The sequence below is a fragment of the Condylostylus longicornis genome, unplaced genomic scaffold (assembly GCF_029603195.1).
Source record: "Condylostylus longicornis isolate FDR11 unplaced genomic scaffold, ASM2960319v2 ptg000013l, whole genome shotgun sequence".
In the NCBI taxonomy this organism is placed as follows: Eukaryota; Metazoa; Arthropoda; class Insecta; order Diptera; family Dolichopodidae; genus Condylostylus; species Condylostylus longicornis.
In genome coordinates, this window is record NW_026577982.1 from 5,208,064 (window position 1) to 5,227,725 (window position 19,662).

Sequence of the window (19,662 nt, forward strand, 5' to 3'; positions counted from 1 at the left end):
ACATGGGAATTTATAAGTTTACTATTGTACGAGTATAACAAAAAAAATCTTAAAATCTCTTATAATCACTTAAACCCTACACACTATTAGATATCTATCTACTATATTTACATATCTACCCACAATACAAGAGTTAAGATTATGTTTGTTTTTTTGGTTTGAGTCTGAGAAAAAATATAAAACTATTAAAATATTAAATAGAAAAAAAATAACAATAATATGTAATAGGAACTGTGAGCTCGATTTCATTATTTTTAAAGTAATTCGATATTTTATTAAGACTTTTGTGACATTAATCAGAAATATGTATGTAAATCATTATGCATATTGTATAAAACTATTTACAACATAGCAATATATACTCAACATTGCAAAATTCTATAATATTACGTATTAGGAAATAGCATTGTATAAATTTATTCTTTCTTTTATATGATATTGCAAAAAAATTACTGGCATTGTTAAGTTTATTTTGTTATGTAAGAAATATATATAGTGAGAATTTAAAGACGCACCATCGTATAATTATGATGTGCAAGTATTGTGAGCACTCATCTATATTAAAGCAATTATCATTTCTAATTGCAATAGTATTGTGCATACATAGTTTATGTTACTTAGTTTTAATCATCAACATTTAATATTATTTATTATGTATATAGAGTTGTATTATATACTCGTACTATATGGATGTGTGGTATGGTGGGAATTTAAAAATTGTCTCAGACTTGTCATGGTCTGATCTTGAAAATAATGCTTATAATGTGAGCAATGTGCATGCAAAAACAAATTATAGAATAAGAATTAAAGAAAATTGTAAATCTTTTAAAGAAATCCCACAAATGCTGCATACAAACAACATTTGTTTACAACATAATATTGTATAGTTGTCAAATAAGTACACGTCTTAATTAAGTAATTAAGTTTAAACGCAAAATGAATATAATTTTAAATAATTTATAAATTTAAAATTTATGTACAGGTACCTAAAATTTTAGGTTGAACAATTTTAAAAGAAATGTTTAAGAAAGTTCTAGGAAATTTTTAAAAGAACTCGATAGCTCTTTGTTTTATTAAAACTTCCAATTCTTCATTTAGTTTTATGTATTGTCTTGCAAAATGTGACCTATATACCCTACTGAGTTCGTACCTAGGTTACGGATAAAGTTATGAAAAGTTGAAATGTACAATTGAATTTTAAAAATTAATTTTGAACTTAATTTACACTCGAAATTAGGAAATCACTGATTTTCTAGTGTTTTTTTTTTTTAACATTTAAATTGAAATTCACATAATTTGCTCACACTGATCCTAATTTTACGGCGACATCTTTATTTTCCGTTATGTATGTTCGTACATATGTTCGATCTCAATGGTATTCAGTTTTTATTTAAAACACACTTAAATTGGCTAATTAAATATGTTTTTTCCCAAATCCTACAATTCGTACAAACACAATGGGCACATAACATAAGTACATCCATTTAAGTATACTTAATATACTTCACTCTTTAATGCTCTAATACCTTTTCTTGTGCATGCAAATGAAATAAAAGTGTAAGTGTGTACATATATTATTTAACAAGGGTGAAAATCACAATAAACTACCATAAAAATTATATTTGTACAACTATTCAAATGTCATAATCATAAAATTTCACTATTTAATTATGTAAAATATTGCAATAATACAAAAGAGCAAAAGAAAAAAAAATATGCTTTTGTCCTTGTCTTCTCCAACATAAACTCGACTCGATTCTGATTCATTTGAAAACAATAAATCTCACAATTAAATAACATTTTTTTCTTATATCTCTTATTATTATTGTTGTGACTCTCTTTGTTATTGTGATCTTCATTATGTCAAAAACGTATTTGTCAAATAATAAAATCGCTTAAAAAATCATAATCTTTTTATATAGAAAAAATAATCATACAAAAGACGAACATTTTCTATTGTTGATCTATTTTCTATATGTTTTCATAATTCAAGAGAAATGAAAAAAAAAATGAAAGAAAAATAAGAAAAACTAAAAGTGAATGAACATGAAAAGAAATCATCAATCAACTATTAATCATGTCATAAGCGTTTGTATAGTTTTTTAAGTGCATTCTTGGAACTAGACAAAAAAAAATAGGGAAAACTTTCTATTCGATTCAATATCAGAATGGCTGTCATAATTTTTGGCGGGCATTTTGTTCATAAGGCTTGAGATGGATGTTAATGAAAAAAATACATAAGAAAGCTTATGAATATCGAAGAAATCAAAATATTGATGTTACATTTGGTTTAAACCTATAAGTTAATTCTGCATTACAACTGAAATATTGTGGTTTATTCTGGGTATCGAGTCACTAAATGATTCGTAAATATTTTGATTATTGTAAACACAAACCAATTTATGCAAATGATTCTTGTATATAATAAAGCTTTTGAAACTCTGATAATAAATGTCACTATCATAATACTGACTTGCTACTCAGAATAAGCTCCATTGATAAACATTTTAAAATAAGATATCAAGACTTAAAACTGAACTTAAGACTGCCTTCACAAAATTAAATCCCAGATATTGATAAATCTTTACAGAATCTATTTATGACATCTATTTGACAACTAAATATTGATTGAAATGTCTGAACTGAAACATTTTATTATCTTCAAAATTCGAATTTTTCTACATGACAACAAAGTTTTAGAACTGAAGTTCAGAGTTTGAATCCAAATTGTTCTAATATTTATTTTTAAGGAATTGTGCTCTTTATAAGCCTTTCGTTCAAAACTGCTTTTTTTTTAAATATTTACAAATGTCATTCATACATTGACTTTTTTTCTTTCAACTTCTATTGATATGAAATTTTATTTTAATATTTTTTTTATATTTTTTTTTTTTCGTATTTGCAGACATGCGGTTGTGCATTTCTTGGCGCTGGTGTTTGGTTACGATTAGCATATCGTGGTTATGCTACACTTTTACCAGATCATGATGGTTTAAGTGCTGATTCATTATTTATTGGTATTGGTGTATTAAGTTTTGTAGTATCATTCTTTGGTTGTTGCGGAGCATGGTTCCAATCACGATGCCTATTAATAACGGTAAATATTATACAATAATAGTGGAAAGGTATACCTACGTGCACGTATAAAAAAATGATATTTATGTATGTATAAGAAGAAAAATAGTTTTCAATAGTCAATAATAATTGTACAATGAAATTAAAGAAACACTGAAATGCAATGAATACAAATTTCCTGAGAAAGAGAAAATCCAATGAAAACAATATTACTATCGATTTTAAGTTCATTCCCAAGAAATATATTATTTATGAATTATAAATGAAATAAATTATAAGAAATCTATGGCCGTCTACCTAAATGAAAATTTAGGTAGTTTGTTTTGGGTAGATGCCTAATAATAGGCTTTTTTTAATAACCTTGAGTTGTGTGCGAAATAAAGTCAGTAATAATACATATGCAAAGGGTAATATTAAGCGAATTAACACATTTTCGACTTACAAAAACTTAATTTCGCTTTATTTTAGCCTGAATTTATGCAAAGCATAAATCTTTTTATCGGAAATTTAATATTTTCCTAAAAATAATTTACGAAAATAAAAATGTGCTGAAATAAATTTCTACTTTTATGAGCAAAATCTCGTATTGTTCATTAGATCACTTACTTTATATTTGAACCATGAAAGTTAAAATTTTTAATAAAAAAAAATGACTTTTTCTTTATTTTAAAAACTTTTTTTTTGAAACATTAAAAATAACGTCTGCTTTTTCTCTTTTCAGTATTTCATCTTGATCGTTTTATTATTCTTAAGTGAATTTTTGATTGGATCAATAGCCTTCTTATTTAGAGGTGGACTTGGTCGAACATTAGCAAATGAATTGAGATTCGGTATTGAAAAACATTATAATGCAACAGATCGTGGTGGATTAGCAGCGCCATCAGTGGCAGCAATTTGGGATAATGTTCAACAATCTGTAAGTGTTGTCGTTGTTTGTTGCTTTTGAAAGGGATAAGAAGTAGTGTTTTCGGCTGTTGTTTCCGTTAGAATATTTTTTTTTTTTTTTGAAACTTTAAAAATAATGTTTTTTGGATTTTTTTTTCTTTTTCTTTCGATTTACAATTTTAGATGGAATGTTGCGGTGTAACTTCATATGAAGATTGGTATGATATTGCTGCTTGGAGTGGTAAAAGATGGGTACCAGATTCATGTTGTAAAAAAATTTATCAACAAAGAGCACTACTTGTTGAAGGTTCAGGTGATGGAAAAGGATCGGTAGAATGTGGAAAGTAAGTACTATTAGAGTTTATTTGCGGTAACTTAATAAAATTTTCTATTAAAATTTGATTTTTTTTTGCAATTTTAGATCCGAAAATCCATCGCTATGGTTCGATAAAGGTTGTGCTCATTCATTACAAATATGGTTCGCTCAACGTTTACATGTTATCGGAAGTATTGGTTTAGTGATAGCATTTTTACAATTATTTGGTTTAATAACATCAATGCTATTATTTTGTACGGTGAAACATAAAAGAGAATCACAAACATATAAATCATATTCACCATCAATTGATCCGACAAGAACGAGCAGTTGGGATGATTAACATACGAGTACACATTTTTAAATATTTAAATGTATTTAAAAAAACAAAAAACAAAAATAATATTTTATTATTTCATAAAAACAAAAAAATCTATTTAGAATCTCCTTTTTTTTTCTCATTTTGTAAAAACACAAAAAACCAAACCAAAAAATACTTTAAAATAAAAAATACAGGAAAAAAAATTTATTTTCAAATGTAATGAATTTCTATTTTTAATTAACTATGATAAAAATCTCAATTCACAAAAAATATCTAACTAGTTAAAGGCTATGTATTTTAAAAATTAGTGAGAATAGCTGAAAGTGTTTACAAATAAATTTTTAATTCTATAGTAGAACTTGATATTTCCATATTAAAATTTTAACAATTTTTGCGTTAAATAATTAAATATTTAATTCCGATTATTATGAATAATTAGACGTCGCGTTATGCAAAAAATGTACAATATCCAAGAAATAAAAAATAATAGTCACAATATTTCCGGCATTTCCAAAAAAAATCACCAAAATGAATTAAAATCGAATTCAAATCGATTAAATTAATTTTTCTCTCTCTCTCTCTCGGTAACACTCTTTTTTGTTGTCTATTTTAATTTCATAAAACTTCGTAGAATTTTGAATGGCGCTATAATCATTTTTTTGTCAACAAAAATGAAAATTTTTATTTTTTTTTTTAATTATTTCTCATTTCAATTGTTTACTCTACTATAATATATATAATTAATTGAATTATAATATTAAGATATAATCGCTTTTTTTTTTAAATAATAATTATTTTAATTAAGAATACAAAAATTAAATTATAATATAAATATTTTTGTTTTTTTGCTATTTTTCATTAATTTTTAAGAAACTATATTTATGCATTAAAAGAAAATATCTGTGTATAGATGGAAGAGTATAGTAGAAAGAGTACACAATATAATGGAATGTGCCAAAAAGAGAATATTAAAAAATTAAATTAATATTAAATTTATTATTTTGATTTTTAACTTATTAATGTAATAAAATAAATTTAAAGAAAAAATAAATAATTATTAAATAAAATGTAATTTTTTAAAATATTAATATTAATTTAATTGAAAAATAATTAGAAAAAAAATTATATTTAATTTATAATTATTAAAAAATAAAAGAAGATAAGAAAATTAAGTAAAAAATTATATTAAAAAATTATTAATAAATTTTTAAAAAATTCAATAAGCTTTAGATAATTTAAAGATATTAAATATTATTAAAAAAAAATATTATTATTTTTAATTTTATTGTCATTATTTAAAAAATTTATATATACATATATTATATAAGTTTTTATTATTAATATTAAGATATAAAAGAAAAGAAATTCAGAAAAAGTATTTTCATTAAATGAATAAAATTATAAAAATTATTCAAAAGACTATTAAGGTAGAAACAAAGTATAACAAAGAACTTCAGAAAATGTTGTATATATGCATATATGAAAAGAAAATATGAATTATTAAAAATTTTTATGTAAATGTTTCGATTAATTTTATAAATTTTATTAGAAATTTTATTACTTAATTTTCATTTAATATTTTACAATCAAATTGAATTTAATAAATTTCTGAAAGTAGATCACGGCCTAATTTTAAATTTAGAATTAGATTTAATGAAGCTATTTATTAGATGGCCTAATTATAAATTTATTATTTAAAAGAACTTGCTAACAAAAATGAATATTAATTTTATTTTAATTAATTTTTTCCTGAATTTTTATTTACATATTGGTTATAGTTGAAGTTTTTTAGTCTTATATATACATAAAATACTGCCAAAGATCATATATTGAAAATAACTAAACAAATATTCTAAAATAAATTAATTAAATTTTCTAAAGAAAATCTTACAAATTTGGCATAACTTCTTAATTTTTATAACACAAAAATTTTATTATCACTGCCTATAATAATAATAATTGTAGTATAAGTGATTATTCAAGAACATTCCCTTTAGGATATTCAGGAAGATCATTTGTTACAGATTATTATATCTTTCTCTTAGATTTCAAATTAAAATTGCATAAAATTTATTTAATATTGAAAATTAATCGAAACTTTTTTTTATTTTATATATTTGTATAACAGTTAATATATTACAATCATGAGTTAATTTTCAAAATAGACAAAGAAATATAATTAAAATTTTTATATTAATATTATATTTTTTAAATTTATTTTTATGTTTTAATGCATTAAATTAAGCGCAATTTCAATTTTAGATAAATTAAAGATAATAAGGCAATAAAATTGCTATTATAAAATACAAAACTGCCTAATAATTTTATTAAATTCTTTAAAAACATTTATTTTTGAATTTTTGAAAAATATAGCAAAACAAAAAATGATATTTTTTTAATTAATCACAAATTTTTTTTTGTTTGTTTTTAATTTTATAATCTCGAATAGCCTTTATTATAATTAATAATTTTTATTTTATTTTTCTCAAATGTGTAGCCCAATTTTAAAATATTATACATATAGATTTTTATTAAAAGAAAAAAATAAATAAATAAATAAAATATTAATAATGTGATGTAAAAAAAAAGCAAATCCAACAAAATATAAAATATTTAATTATTATTATAATAAATTATTATTATGATTATTATCAACTATTATTATATAATAATATTATAATAAAAATAAATTTTAATTTATAAGAATTTTAAAAATATCAAGAACTCTTTAAAAAAAGAAAACAAAAAAAAAAAACTAAACGAAAATCGAAAATAATTTTTACTGTGTTTTATTTAAAGAAAAAAATCATAACTTCCTATGTCCCTACAATAAGCACAATATTAAACGGATCGAGTCATCGAGCAAGCCTAAACGAATACGGCCTCATTTTGTACGATGAATACATTCTACAGAAAAGCGCATATAATTGGAATTCAAAAAGACTATGTGCTTTGAAAAAGTATAAGAATACGTTCCTTAATTCTCTAAAATCGCATAAAACTTAAAACAATGTGTTATAATTAACTTAAAAGCAGAATAATTGTTCTTAATTCATTTTATATTATTGAACAGAAATAAAAATGTACTGCATATTACTGGAACTTTAAATCGGTATAATTTAAGATAGTCAGTTTCAAAACAATTCCAATTCATATCTTTCAATGAGAAATTCAATATGTAATATAATAGCATTCAGGATTGCAAAAGTTCACTTTAAATATATTTCACTGACATTTGGATGTAAAGAACTGAGATAGATGTAGCTGTTCTTTGCGTTCCTAAAAAGTGTACACGTCAATGAAACCATTTGGGTGAGCTTTGAGTGTTTCACGATTGTTAAAGACTTTCTTTACGCCTATATGTACGGTTGTCCAAAAAATTTTCGGATAAAATATAAATTAGATAACTTCAAAATCACATAAAAATAACCTCCATAAAAACAAACCTTACTCTATATTTCCAAACTTTACTTTAACAATATTTTGAATATGTATTTTAAAAATTTGAATTTACAACAAATTGCACTTGATTAAACTCTGAATTTTATTTATTAAATTTTTAAATGCCCTAAAATTAATGATTTTTTTAACTTTTTAAATGAAACCAAAAATAACTTACTAATTTCTTTTATACAAATGCCACAATTGCATCAACATTTTGGTTTTTAATTATCCAAATTTAAATCCAAAATTAAAATCTTATTCTTTTTAATAAAAATACTTGTAATGTGTAACTTAAAGAGACAAAAAAATTTTTATATCAATTTCCATTTAAAAATTAGCAATTCTACACATTTGAATACTAGAGCTATACTGAATTGAAATTTCATTTGCAATTATTAATTATCCCATACCTATTGTGAATATTAAATGTCATTTTAATTCTTCTTTCACCCAAATAGTGTTAGGACAGAATGTAAAAAATTTTACATCATAAAAAATAATTTAACAATTTTTTTATTTAAAAAAAAAAAATGTTTTTGTTTTCTTAATAAAACTATAAAACAAATTTATGAAAAAATAAAAGCAAATTTTTACTTAAGTTAAAATGATTAAAATAAATAAAAAGAAAACATACTCTAACAAAACTATTGAAAAATATTTACAAAATGTTAAATTCAGTTCTTTGAAATTTCACGCCAGTCCAACTATTTTCCCGCCAATGAGATCGAGTTTTTCATTTAAACTTTTTGAAAATGATTTTATTACTGATCCTGGAGCCTAAAAAGAGAAAAAAAAAATTTATTTAAATTAAATTTGTTTTTGTTACATCTATGCAATTTTTTTTAGAACAATAAATGAATTTTAATTGCTAACGATAGCATAACATGTTGGTCATGCATGTTTGTTTACATTATTTGCAATCGAATCTGTAATAATACATAATTATGCCATCTGCATAGCGAAACAAACCTCAAATCAATCCTCAGTTAGTATGATTGAAATTGTGCATTTGGAATATTTCACATTTCTTTAAAATCAAATAACTAAATCAAACGGAAAGTTTACAAAAAAAAGGTAATCAAAAACTGGTAAGCTATACAGTTTATACTGTTCTAGTTAAAAGTATGTATTCTGTATTAGGAGTGTTATGTGCAGTAGATTTGTGTTTGATATATTGTCAAAAGGTTTGAAGCATCATTTAACAATCTATTAACTTTCTCAATATATAATTTTGACATTTTAACTTTACATTACGCATGAGAGAGGTATGTATCGCATTAAAATTTTTTTGCTGTTTTCATATAACACGTATAATGTCAATATTGACGTATTTAAAATGTTTTCATGCAATTAATAAAAAAGGCATATAAAACGTATTTGCTATAAAAACGAACTCACCAACATTTCTTAAAAGGATTATTAAAAGAAATGTAAAACTTACAGCAATTAATTTATTCATAAAATTTGAAAATGCTTCATAACCATATACAATTGAGCGTGCGACACCATCGAACATATCACCTTTATTACCGTATTTTTCTTCTTCAGTAATTGTGTCAACAATCGGAACAGCCTAAAATCAAAATTTATGTTATTATTCAATGAAATTTTTATGAAAAAAATAAAATTTATATAATTATCGAAGTTTTAAAGAAATGACTAAAACTTTCAAGTCTTACATCAATAAAACTGGTTGCCTTATGTTGTGTATTGTCATAAAGACTAAGTATTCTTGATGGAAAAGCTTCATCTTCTAATTTAGCATTTTCTCTTGATTTTTCAGGTTCTACCAAAAGATTTACCTGTATAATTTAAATAAATCACCATTAATATATTTTCAAAACAAAAAATTTTTAATTTACAGTAAAATTTTTAGCTGATTTTGCTGTATTTACGATATCATTTGCAGTATCACCACCTAATGGGAAACCAATAATACCGCCAAAATTCAGAATCACCAAATAAAAAGTGAATATTAATAATTTCATAGTTTTGCTTTCACTAAATTAAATTTAAGGCTTTTTATGTTATAAATTTAGATAAAATTAATTTATTCGATCAGTTTTAAAAAAAATTTTAAATCAACCATAAAGTTATTCCAAAAATATTAAAAAAAAAGTTTTTTTTTTTTAATTTTCTTTCTTTATTTTTTAGGTTTTGATTTTATATTCCGTATATATATAAATTGCACTTCACAAGTTCACAACCATCTGGAACAAAAATTCAATCTGAAGACAAAATAAAGATTACGAAATGGTTTTTACGGAAAAAAAAGAGGAAAAATAAAAAGTGATTAAAATTTGGTGGTAAAAATTTAGCTTAAAACTTCATAATTCAACAGAAATATGAAAACGAAATGAATTTGATCGGAAGAACAATAGGGATTGTGAATTGAATTCAGAAATGATTGCTCAAATCAGAGCTTCATATAGAGATTATATAGAGAGATATAACGCTGACGTTCAATTTGTATCACACCTTAACTTAAATTATCTATAGCCGTGTATGTGAAAATATGGGTATGATGCTTACGAAAATCCAAGAAGAACTCTTAATCTGCCCCTTAAATAAGAAATTACTTTTACAACTTCATTTCCAGTTCTCTTTTCCTACAACATTTTTTAGCATCGTCTAACAGAAATACCGGCAGCCCGGCCGCTGCGAGTGCCAAGCTCCCTTTGAACTCCTCCTTCTTGTTCTTCATAGCTTTATACTCTTTCAGAAAGCTAATGTGAAGATCTCTCCCGCTTTCACACAAAACCTGCAATTATCTCCATCTTCTACATTTTTTTTGAATTTGTGATTCAATTATAACTTTATTCCCAATAACGAGAATTCATTATGGTAGTCGGTAGATAATAGAGTGGCGAATATTTTCATTATACTGCTGCTGCCGTCGTTACACACGAATAAATTTTTAAAAATCATATTAAATCTTATAAACGTGGAAACAAATTAAGTACACATTTCGTTCAAATCGAATAAATATAGAGAGAGGTAAACAGAGATTGCATATGAGAATAGTGAAGAAATAAATTCAAGAAGGTCACCCCTCCATGCAAAATATTGCAATACAAAAAAATTTTTACCAGTTTTTTATTTTTTCATTTTAATTTTTTTTAATGTTCATTTTTTTGCTATGCCATAATCAAAATTTTTTTTTTTTTATATTTTTAAAGGGTAGTTGAATGCAACGGTAGCTAATACTGGTAATTATCTACTATAAATTGTGAATTGTTATTTGTGATCTTTCAAATTATTATGTGTTTATCCGCGTGCCACACTGATTTACTCACCTAGTTTACATGTCATTTTTTATTTTTCTCTTCTTGTTTGTTTATACAATTTAATGCGAAAATATATGAAATAATCCGGTTTTTTTTTTAGTTTACTTTTATGTTTGTTAGATACATTTTGAAGTATGTAATGAATGACGAGTGTATTATTCCATATTATAGCATGGTGCTTAGATCAAAGCTTCTGCGGTTAACAATGTTTTCATGAGCAATTTATTTATTTGCCAGTTGCATGAAAATCAGATGTTTGTTAAATTATTTAATATTTAGTTTTAATAATTTACTTTTTATTTATATAACAATTTGTGTGAGAAATGTAATAATGAAAAGGTGTAATTGTAGTGTTCAAAGAAAAATTTTTTAATTGTTTACACCACAAAATAAGGTTCGGTTTTAAAACACCAATAAAAAATGTAAAACAAATAATTTTATTATGCATATTAATTGATATAACAATGTTACTTAACACAATAATATGTTACTTGTATTATAATTCAATTTCGTTATATGAATAAAAAATTTGCAATACGGAATCGGACATGAGCCTTAAAGGTACTTGAAGGAAGTTTCACGTTCTCTGAATTCCATATGTGCATTAAATTTTAACTAGGAATTTAAAGGGGCTTCTCAATCAGTCGATTTTTTTAAAATAAAAGAACAAATCAGTTGATTTTATTTATTTTGAAGAATAAATACATCCTACAGATGGCAAGAATTAGAAGTGATCGTAAAATGTGATGATTTAATTTTTTTTTTGGATTTTTCTATTAAGATTCTGCGAAAGAGGTGTTCGAGATAGGAGCTCGGAGAAAGATGTTCGGGAAACCTTCTGTGAACTCGTTTACAGCAAGAATATTGGTAAAAGGTGAATCTTGAAGGTGAAGAAAACAAAACTAATTATACAGTAAAAGTAAAAGTGAATATTTTTAAAGATTTTGTATATTTCGGTATATAGAATATAATATTCACTCTAGCCTCATTATATAGAACATTTTGTGCAATTGTGCGGCATTATATCGAAAACATTTAATCCAGCCTTGCGAAATGTTGAGATTCGGGTTGATATATGATCTTTGTGTGCATTCTACATGGGTCTTACTCTGGTTCCGAATTTCTGAGGGGATACCATAATAAGACACAATGAACTAGGTATAGTGAAAGAATTTATTTATTTACTTATTGCTGTAATGGTATTAATATTTTTGCTCTATTGGTGATAATTTGCTAATAAATATTTTTCGTTTAATATTGTAATTCCATTAATCAATAGTTTTTATTACATGAGAATTAGTTGTGCAGCAACAATTACACTATATAAAATTTTCACGCAGAATAATCTGACATATTTCCTTATTTAGATGAATTCAAGAAAAATATTGGTTTATAAGGAAATTGAAAATAATTTTTAGATGATAAGCATTTTATTACATAAAGTTAAAATTGCAATAAATAAAATTTTTAATGCTGATAAACTGCATTAGATGCAAGTTTTTTTTTATTTATTTATTTTTTTTCTAAAATACACAAGTTTACGTGAAAAAGTAAAAGTAGTAAAAAGATATGATAAAATTTTTTACGTCAAAAAGAGGAAATTATTTATATAGGTTACGAGGTTGACCAATTTAATTAAATGAAATAATTTATCTAGTTTGCACAGAAACAAGGTAGGTATCTAATAATAAGGTTAAGGAAAAAAGTGTGCATGTTTGTGTTTAAAGAAAATTTAATAAAAATTTTATAAATTCCTTGTATAAGGAATAAAATAATCAAATAATTGATAATCAATTTGTTTCGTAATAATTGATTTTAATATTTTAGTTAGGTAATTTACACATTTCTGGTCTATTGCATCATTGTTGATTATTGGTGTTTATTTTTATTAATTATAAATATTAATTCTAAAATAAATTTATTAAAATTTGCAACTTTATTAACAGATCATTTGAGGAGATTAAAGACGCGCGCGAATTAAGCAAATTATTTAGCAAATTTTTTGAATAAATGTGAAATTATTACTTAGAGTTTGGTCTTAAAATTTCAATTTGATTTCATACTTGTATATGTATAGCGATTTCTTCATGATATAATTACGATAAAAACGGTTTCTTCGTGTTATACATATCATATTATGTAGTTCAAGGACACCGAAAATTAAGGGTTTTTATCAAAGACATTAAAAATGTTTTTAAAATCTTATTTAATTTAATATTTGCTACCTAGAACTAGTGACTAGTTCTTTAATACATTTCATTATTACAACTTTATAACATTAGTGCCATCTAAAATCTAAAATATAAAACTATTCTTTCAACTACGAAATAAAATTTGATTCACAATTGCTATTTTAATTTTATATTATAAATTCAAATAAATTAATAAAAATAACAAACATGAATATTAATATCACCATCACCTACATACATCATATATCCTAATTCATGTAATATATTTTTGTTATAATTAATGGGTATTAGAAATTCGAATAACTTTTACTACTTTTGCCAATTTTCAAAAATTTTAAATTTCTTATATTGTGAATATTTTATACAAAATAATATTAGAAATGAAATTGTGAATACCATGAAAAATTTCCTTATTAATGTAGAAATGTTTTGCTGAATAATAAATTTTACAAATACATTTTATTGTAAATAGAGAATTGCTTAATCTATAGCCTACTAGATGGCGCACTACACAATATATATATAATTCAAATTCAATTTTTTCATACGCAACGAAAGCATCAACATTCTGGCAATTAATAATTTATTTTGAAAGACAAGCAACTGAAAAAATTTTATTTATTTACTTGACATTTTATTTTTATTGTGTTGTATTTTATAAAAATTAAAATTTAATTTTTAATAATTTTTTTAAGAAATTCGACAAAAATAGCGAAATGTTACGGTTATGTCGTTTAGTTATGGATGAATTCAACGGTTTAAAAGAAGAAGTTATTATTGAAAGTCCTTTTGCTCAAATAACTCAGGATGGTGAGGGTATTAGACAAGTTCAATTAGGTACAAAACAAAATCTATTTTTCAAATACATAGTACATACTTGAATATTATTTTATTTTAAATTTTGTTTTTATTTTAGGTTTAACACGAAAATATCTTTTAGTTGGAAAAGATAATTTTGATAAGGCAGAAACAGAATCATTGTCAAATATTTATTTTAAAGCAGATATTGAACCGGAATTCGAATCAATGAGATTAATACAAATAATACCATTAAAAGCAATTCGTATAAAAGTTTATCGACGTGATAGTAGAGAACTTTTAAAAATTATTGCTGGAAATAATTCTAAAATCATATATTTTGAGTTTGGTGGACATTTATTAAGAAGGGTAAGTTTCATATATCACACTGAGTCTCAAATAGGTGTATATGTATTTCAAGTCTTAATATCCCCTTTCAATTACATATTGATTTATAATGAAAATCTAAGGATTTCAGTTACTGTATCGATACATCAACATTTTACTTATTTTATATTTTTTGTAAATCTTCTGAAATTTAATTTTAGATGTATTGGAATATTTGGAAAGATCGAATTGAAAAATTAAAAATTTCTTTTAATAAATATTCAAAATTTGAAAAATATTCAGATCCTTATACAGATATTGAAACACCATTAACAAGTAATAGTGAAAATGAGATGCCAAAAAAATTACAAGTATTGGTCGAAGTTCATTCAAAATTTAAAAAAATAGTACTTAATGAAAATGGGAAAGACCAACAAGATGTTGAGACTAATATGAATTATTATTATCATGAAACAAAATCATCAATTGAAGCAAAAATTCAAACAATTCATAAATATTTTGTTGATGCTTTAACAAATTCCAAAATTAAAATTTTAAATAAGAAAACTGGTTATAGTGTATTAAAATCTCATAGCGATAATGATTATATCATTGATTTAAGTCAACAAAAGAATTCTACCGATGATGAAGGGACATTAAATAGAAAATCAGTTTCAACGGGATTGATACGTTTGTGCTAGTAAATTAAAATGGTCTTAAGATATTACAAATAAAGCTGCTAAGGTTTAAATAACTTGAAAAAAACATGTAATTCTTACAATCTTAGCCTTGATAAATAGAATTAGGAAACTAAATTTTTTGCTTAGCAATGCAGAAGTTCGTAGATAATTTTTGTAGATCGTTTCTGATAACATTTCTCAGACCGACGTTTTCGTAGGACCGACGTTTAAAAACTGTCGCAAACAAAATTTTTTTAATGCTTTCTTTATAGGAAATTCTTGGCAAGTAAATAAAATTTGTGCATCATATTAGAGCCTTTACCCCTTTTATTTGACTGATTTCTCTAAGGCCTTCTAAAAACTGTGCGACTTCGAAATTGAGGCCAATATTGAAATTTTTATAGTTCGCCTTCCCAAACACTATGGGTCATCTAGAAGTTGTTGTATTTTTTGATTCTCATAAGCCAGTCGGATCAAACAATATTTTATATTCATGAAATTTGTACAAAGTTATAGTAAGATTTTAATGCAAATTGTATTAACTGTACAAATTTAGTTCTTATTTGCAATAATTTCTATAAATAACTACTATGTATAAAATAAGTAAATTATATAATAGTGACAATAAAACAATTGTTTTTTTGTGAAAATATTAAATATGAAATTTTTATTTTTTATTTACATAAAATTTATTGTTTACAAATAATATCAAAAATTAAACATACAATTTTTTTCTTTTTATTATTTATTTTAATTTTTCAAGAAAATTTTATATTATAATTTTTGTAATAATTTATTATTTTTTTTTTAAAGCACGAAAAAATAATATTAATTATATCTTTAATATTTTGAAGATAAATTTTATTTTTCTTTAAAAAGTTTTACAGATTATTCTTTTTATATATTTTAGTAAAAACAATAAGAATAACAGAAATTGTATTTGATTATTGAAAATAAAATAAAAATCGAAACAAATAATAAACAAAAAATAAAATTAAAATAAAGATTATAAAATTTGTGAATTTTTAAAACATAATTAATAATTATTAACTTAATAATTACCCAATTTATTCGTAATAAGGAGCACTTAATTTTAAATTGATTTTTTAATATTAATTATATAAGATACATAATAATTATTATAATTTCTTATTATTGTTAAAAACAAATATACATTTTAAAAATTAATAATTATGATAAATTTCTAATTCTAGTATAAGTTTACATGACTATAAGCTGAAAAACAAGAATAAACTCATTCTAAAGTGATTATTAAGTTACACAATCATTATGGAATCAAATTTAAAAAGATTAGAAAATTGTTTTAGAAAAGAGAAAGAATATTGCCTAGGCTAGTTATGGGTTAAAGGCTAAATTATAATTTCCTTTTCTCCAATATTAAAATTATTTATTAATTATTTAACTATTTCTGTTATTATATTTTTATTATAATACAAAAACAAAACAATTATGTGATAAATTATCATTTAACTTATATGCAAAAAAAAATTAAAAATTTTATATATAATTTTATATAAATATAATAATGTATATATATATATATATATATTAAAAATATACATATAAAACTTAATTGTAAAAATAAGAAAAAAAAAACTTTCTACAATTTCTGTTTTAATCAATTTCAATTTCCGAATGTTATACTTTTATCTCCATAATTACTTCTGTTACTGCCACCATTTATCATACTATTAATAGAATTTTTTAATATTCCATTTGATGGAGCTGATGTTGTTGATGTTATCGTACCAGTTGAACTGTTACTGTCAGTCTTTCTTAATTCAATTTTATTGTTAGTGTTATTTGGTAAGGAAATTGTAACACGTGTTGAATTGGCACCATTATTATTATTATTATTATTTGTTGAATTTTTATCTATTGTATTACCATTATTACCCATGCCATTTAATGTTGCTGTTGTTTCATAAATATTACCATTACCATTTATATTTTGTAACATATTTGTTATTTTTTCAACATTTGATGATAAAGGTTGTTTCATTGTTGATTGATGTTGTTGTTGTTGCTGTTGGTAAATTGAATTACTTTGATATGCAATATTTCTATTGTTATTATTAGCGCCATTTTGTATTTTTGTACAACCATTTTGATGATTATTACCATTATGATAATCACTATTATTATTATAATGATCACCATTATGTTGGAAGCTACCATTTTGATAAATACCATTATTATATTGTACAACAGTATTATTATTATTATTATTGGTACCATTAATATCATGACGTTTTTTTAAATTTGATCTTGATAATGTTAATTCTAATTCACTACGTAACATATGTGATACATTTTCATCTTTCCCATTAAATGATGTTGGTGACATTGATGACATTGGACTACTTAAATCATTTGGTGAATTACTACCAGATCTTGATGATATAAAATCAAATTTACTTGGTTCTTTACGACCACCAGATTTTGATGCACCATATTCACCAATTGTTACGGATACCGGACGATTAGATTTTTTCATTGTTGGTGGTCCGGAATTTGGTGGTACAAAATATGCTGATGGTGGTTTTGGTGTTGGTGATGATGGATTTAATAATTGATATGAATCAATTGATTCTAATTCAGCCATATCACCATTTGCTTTTGCTATTTCTGATGCAGCAACACGTCCCAGTGTACTCATATTACCATTACAACCATTTGTATGTTTGTTATATGTATGTTGATTCTTTTTTAATGTATGAGATGGTGATGATATTATTGAATCATAATCAGGTATTGGTGATTGTGGTAATGGTGGAGGTGGTGGTGGTGGTGGTACATTTGGTGGTATTTCTGTATTATTATTATTTGTATGATAATTTTGTGATATTGTTCGATGTAATTCATTGTGACCATTTTGATTACCATTTTGATTATGATTATTGGCAGCATTAAATGCATTTATACTGGCAAATATTTTTTTACCCATTGGTGGTTTATTAGCAAATTGTGGTGGCTAAAATTATATAAGAAGAAAATATTGAATTTTTGTTAATTAAAATTTTATTAATAATATATAAAAATTAATACTCGTAAAGCTATTTTGGTTTTTAAATATTTGTTGGTACTATCTTGTACTATTTATTTTTAAATAATACAATTTTAATGATTAGATTATGCGGCAAGCATTAAATTTATATTGTTATAATCACAATTATGTTAAAAATTATTTGGAGAAAGTGTTGCAATAAAACCTTGGCCCTATTGCACCGACTGCTTCTACTTTTACTATTGCAAAAACTAAATATTGATAGGAGCATTAATGATCTCAATTTAGAATAATTAAAAATGAAAAATAACCATTATTTTCGCAAAAAATCTCAAATTTTCATTATGAAATGTGTTGCGTGTTCCATTACTAATTGGAACCATTTTGAGAGTATTACATTTTGCTTTATTTGTTTTCTTTTTAACATTTTAAATAATTTTCAAGAAACAAACCGATCACCATTAATAATTTTACATAGTAATTAATTTGAACAATAAAAATCGATTATCTTATATATTGCATTTAATAAAATATTTACTAATTAGAATATTATAAATTAATTTTAAAATTTAAAAATATACAAAGTGAAAATTTAATTATACATTTGACAACAAAAGAAGTCATTCACATAAAAATCAATAATCTAAGTAACATGACAATAAAATTTTTGACATTAATGTAAAAAATGCTTCGCTTACGTAAATTTTTCATTTACGATAATAATCGATAATCGATTTTATAATTGAATATTAAATATTTATGAAATCGAATTTTAGTGGTTTTTAAAGTTTCACCTACCGACCGTCGTCGATTATTACTGTTGCGTTATTTCTCGTTACTGTTTACTTAGTGCATATTTTAAATTTATATTTTGTACTTGGATTTTAAATGCATAGATATTTTATTGAAAACGACATTATGGAATATTGAGTGCAAATTATAATTAAAATTGCGCTAATTAAAATCGATTAACCATTAATCTGACCATTTTTAATGCGTTATTTGTAAAATTTAACGCATATTTGAAAACGGAAAGCGAAAACTAATTCCTCAACATATAGTTTTTTCAATATTATGTAATATAGTTATAATAAATTATATATTGCGATGCTTATGCATATATGATTGTGTGATGTATTAAATTTAGTTAAAATATGTTAAACTTCTTCTCTTACAAAACTAATTTCGTATACATTAATGTTGCATTACATAGTGTGTATATATGGTTCATATTTAATACGACAGATAGCACATATGTCGATGGTTTGTTCAATATAGCTAATTGTAAGTATGAAGCGTCATACTCGG

The 19,662-nt window shown here is 23.5% G+C and overlaps 4 protein-coding genes across 9 annotated transcripts in view; 2 read left to right on the plus strand and 2 right to left on the minus strand.

The window, feature by feature from the left end:
* LOC129605207 (tetraspanin-9) overlaps window positions 1-4,741 on the plus strand; it is a 115,601-nt gene extending 110,860 nt beyond the window's left edge. For all 6 annotated transcript variants that reach the window (XM_055514818.1, XM_055514815.1, XM_055514819.1 and 3 more), the window contains 4 exons: window positions 2,906-3,097; window positions 3,797-3,991; window positions 4,144-4,304; window positions 4,382-4,741. In XM_055514818.1, the coding sequence (XP_055370793.1) occupies window positions 2,906-3,097; window positions 3,797-3,991; window positions 4,144-4,304; window positions 4,382-4,619 (786 nt within the window). In that variant the 3' untranslated portion in view covers window positions 4,620-4,741. The remainder of the gene's footprint in view (window positions 1-2,905; window positions 3,098-3,796; window positions 3,992-4,143; window positions 4,305-4,381) is intronic.
* A 3,991-nt stretch (window positions 4,742-8,732) lies between these two features.
* Window positions 8,733-10,030, minus strand: LOC129605667 (uncharacterized). Its single transcript, XM_055515559.1, has 4 exons — window positions 9,905-10,030; window positions 9,722-9,844; window positions 9,484-9,615; window positions 8,733-8,819 (listed from the first exon to the last, which is right to left on the minus strand). The coding sequence occupies exons 1-4, from the start codon at window positions 10,028-10,030 to the stop codon at window positions 8,733-8,735; spliced, it is 468 nt and encodes a 155-aa protein (XP_055371534.1).
* Window positions 10,031-14,237: 4,207 nt separating this feature from the next.
* Window positions 14,238-15,446, plus strand: LOC129605668 (uncharacterized). The gene is made up of 6 exons (XM_055515560.1): window positions 14,238-14,358; window positions 14,438-14,688; window positions 14,868-14,901; window positions 14,950-15,137; window positions 15,210-15,346; window positions 15,434-15,446. Exons 1-6 carry the CDS (start codon window positions 14,238-14,240, stop codon window positions 15,444-15,446), a joined length of 744 nt encoding a protein of 247 aa, XP_055371535.1.
* Window positions 15,447-16,424: 978 nt separating this feature from the next.
* LOC129605329 (transcription factor mef2A) overlaps window positions 16,425-19,662 on the minus strand; it is a 106,746-nt gene continuing 103,508 nt past the window's right edge. The window contains exon 8 of the mRNA XM_055515018.1: window positions 16,425-18,321. Coding sequence (XP_055370993.1) covers window positions 16,972-18,321 — 1,350 coding nt within the window. The 3' untranslated portion in view covers window positions 16,425-16,971. The remainder of the gene's footprint in view (window positions 18,322-19,662) is intronic.

Bases quoted from the DNA above. Each gene is read 5' to 3' on its own strand.
- LOC129605667 (XM_055515559.1), bottom strand. From the start codon at position 10,030: ATGAAATTATTAATATTCACTTTTTATTTGGTGATTCTGAATTTTGGC. The intron at 9,845-9,904 runs GTAAATTAAAAA...TAAATTATACAG, and splicing joins AATCAGCTAAAAATTTTACT to GTAAATCTTTTGGTAGAACC. The intron at 8,820-9,483 runs GTAAGTTTTACA...TTCTCTTTTTAG, and splicing joins TTATGAATAAATTAATTGCT to GCTCCAGGATCAGTAATAAA.
- LOC129605668 (XM_055515560.1), top strand. From the start codon at position 14,238: ATGTTACGGTTATGTCGTTTAGTTATGGATGAATTCAACGGTTTAAAA. The intron at 14,902-14,949 runs AATTAAAAATTT...AAAAATATTCAG, and splicing joins TTGGAAAGATCGAATTGAAA to ATCCTTATACAGATATTGAA. The intron at 15,138-15,209 runs GCAAAAATTCAA...ATTTTAAATAAG, and splicing joins AAACAAAATCATCAATTGAA to AAAACTGGTTATAGTGTATT.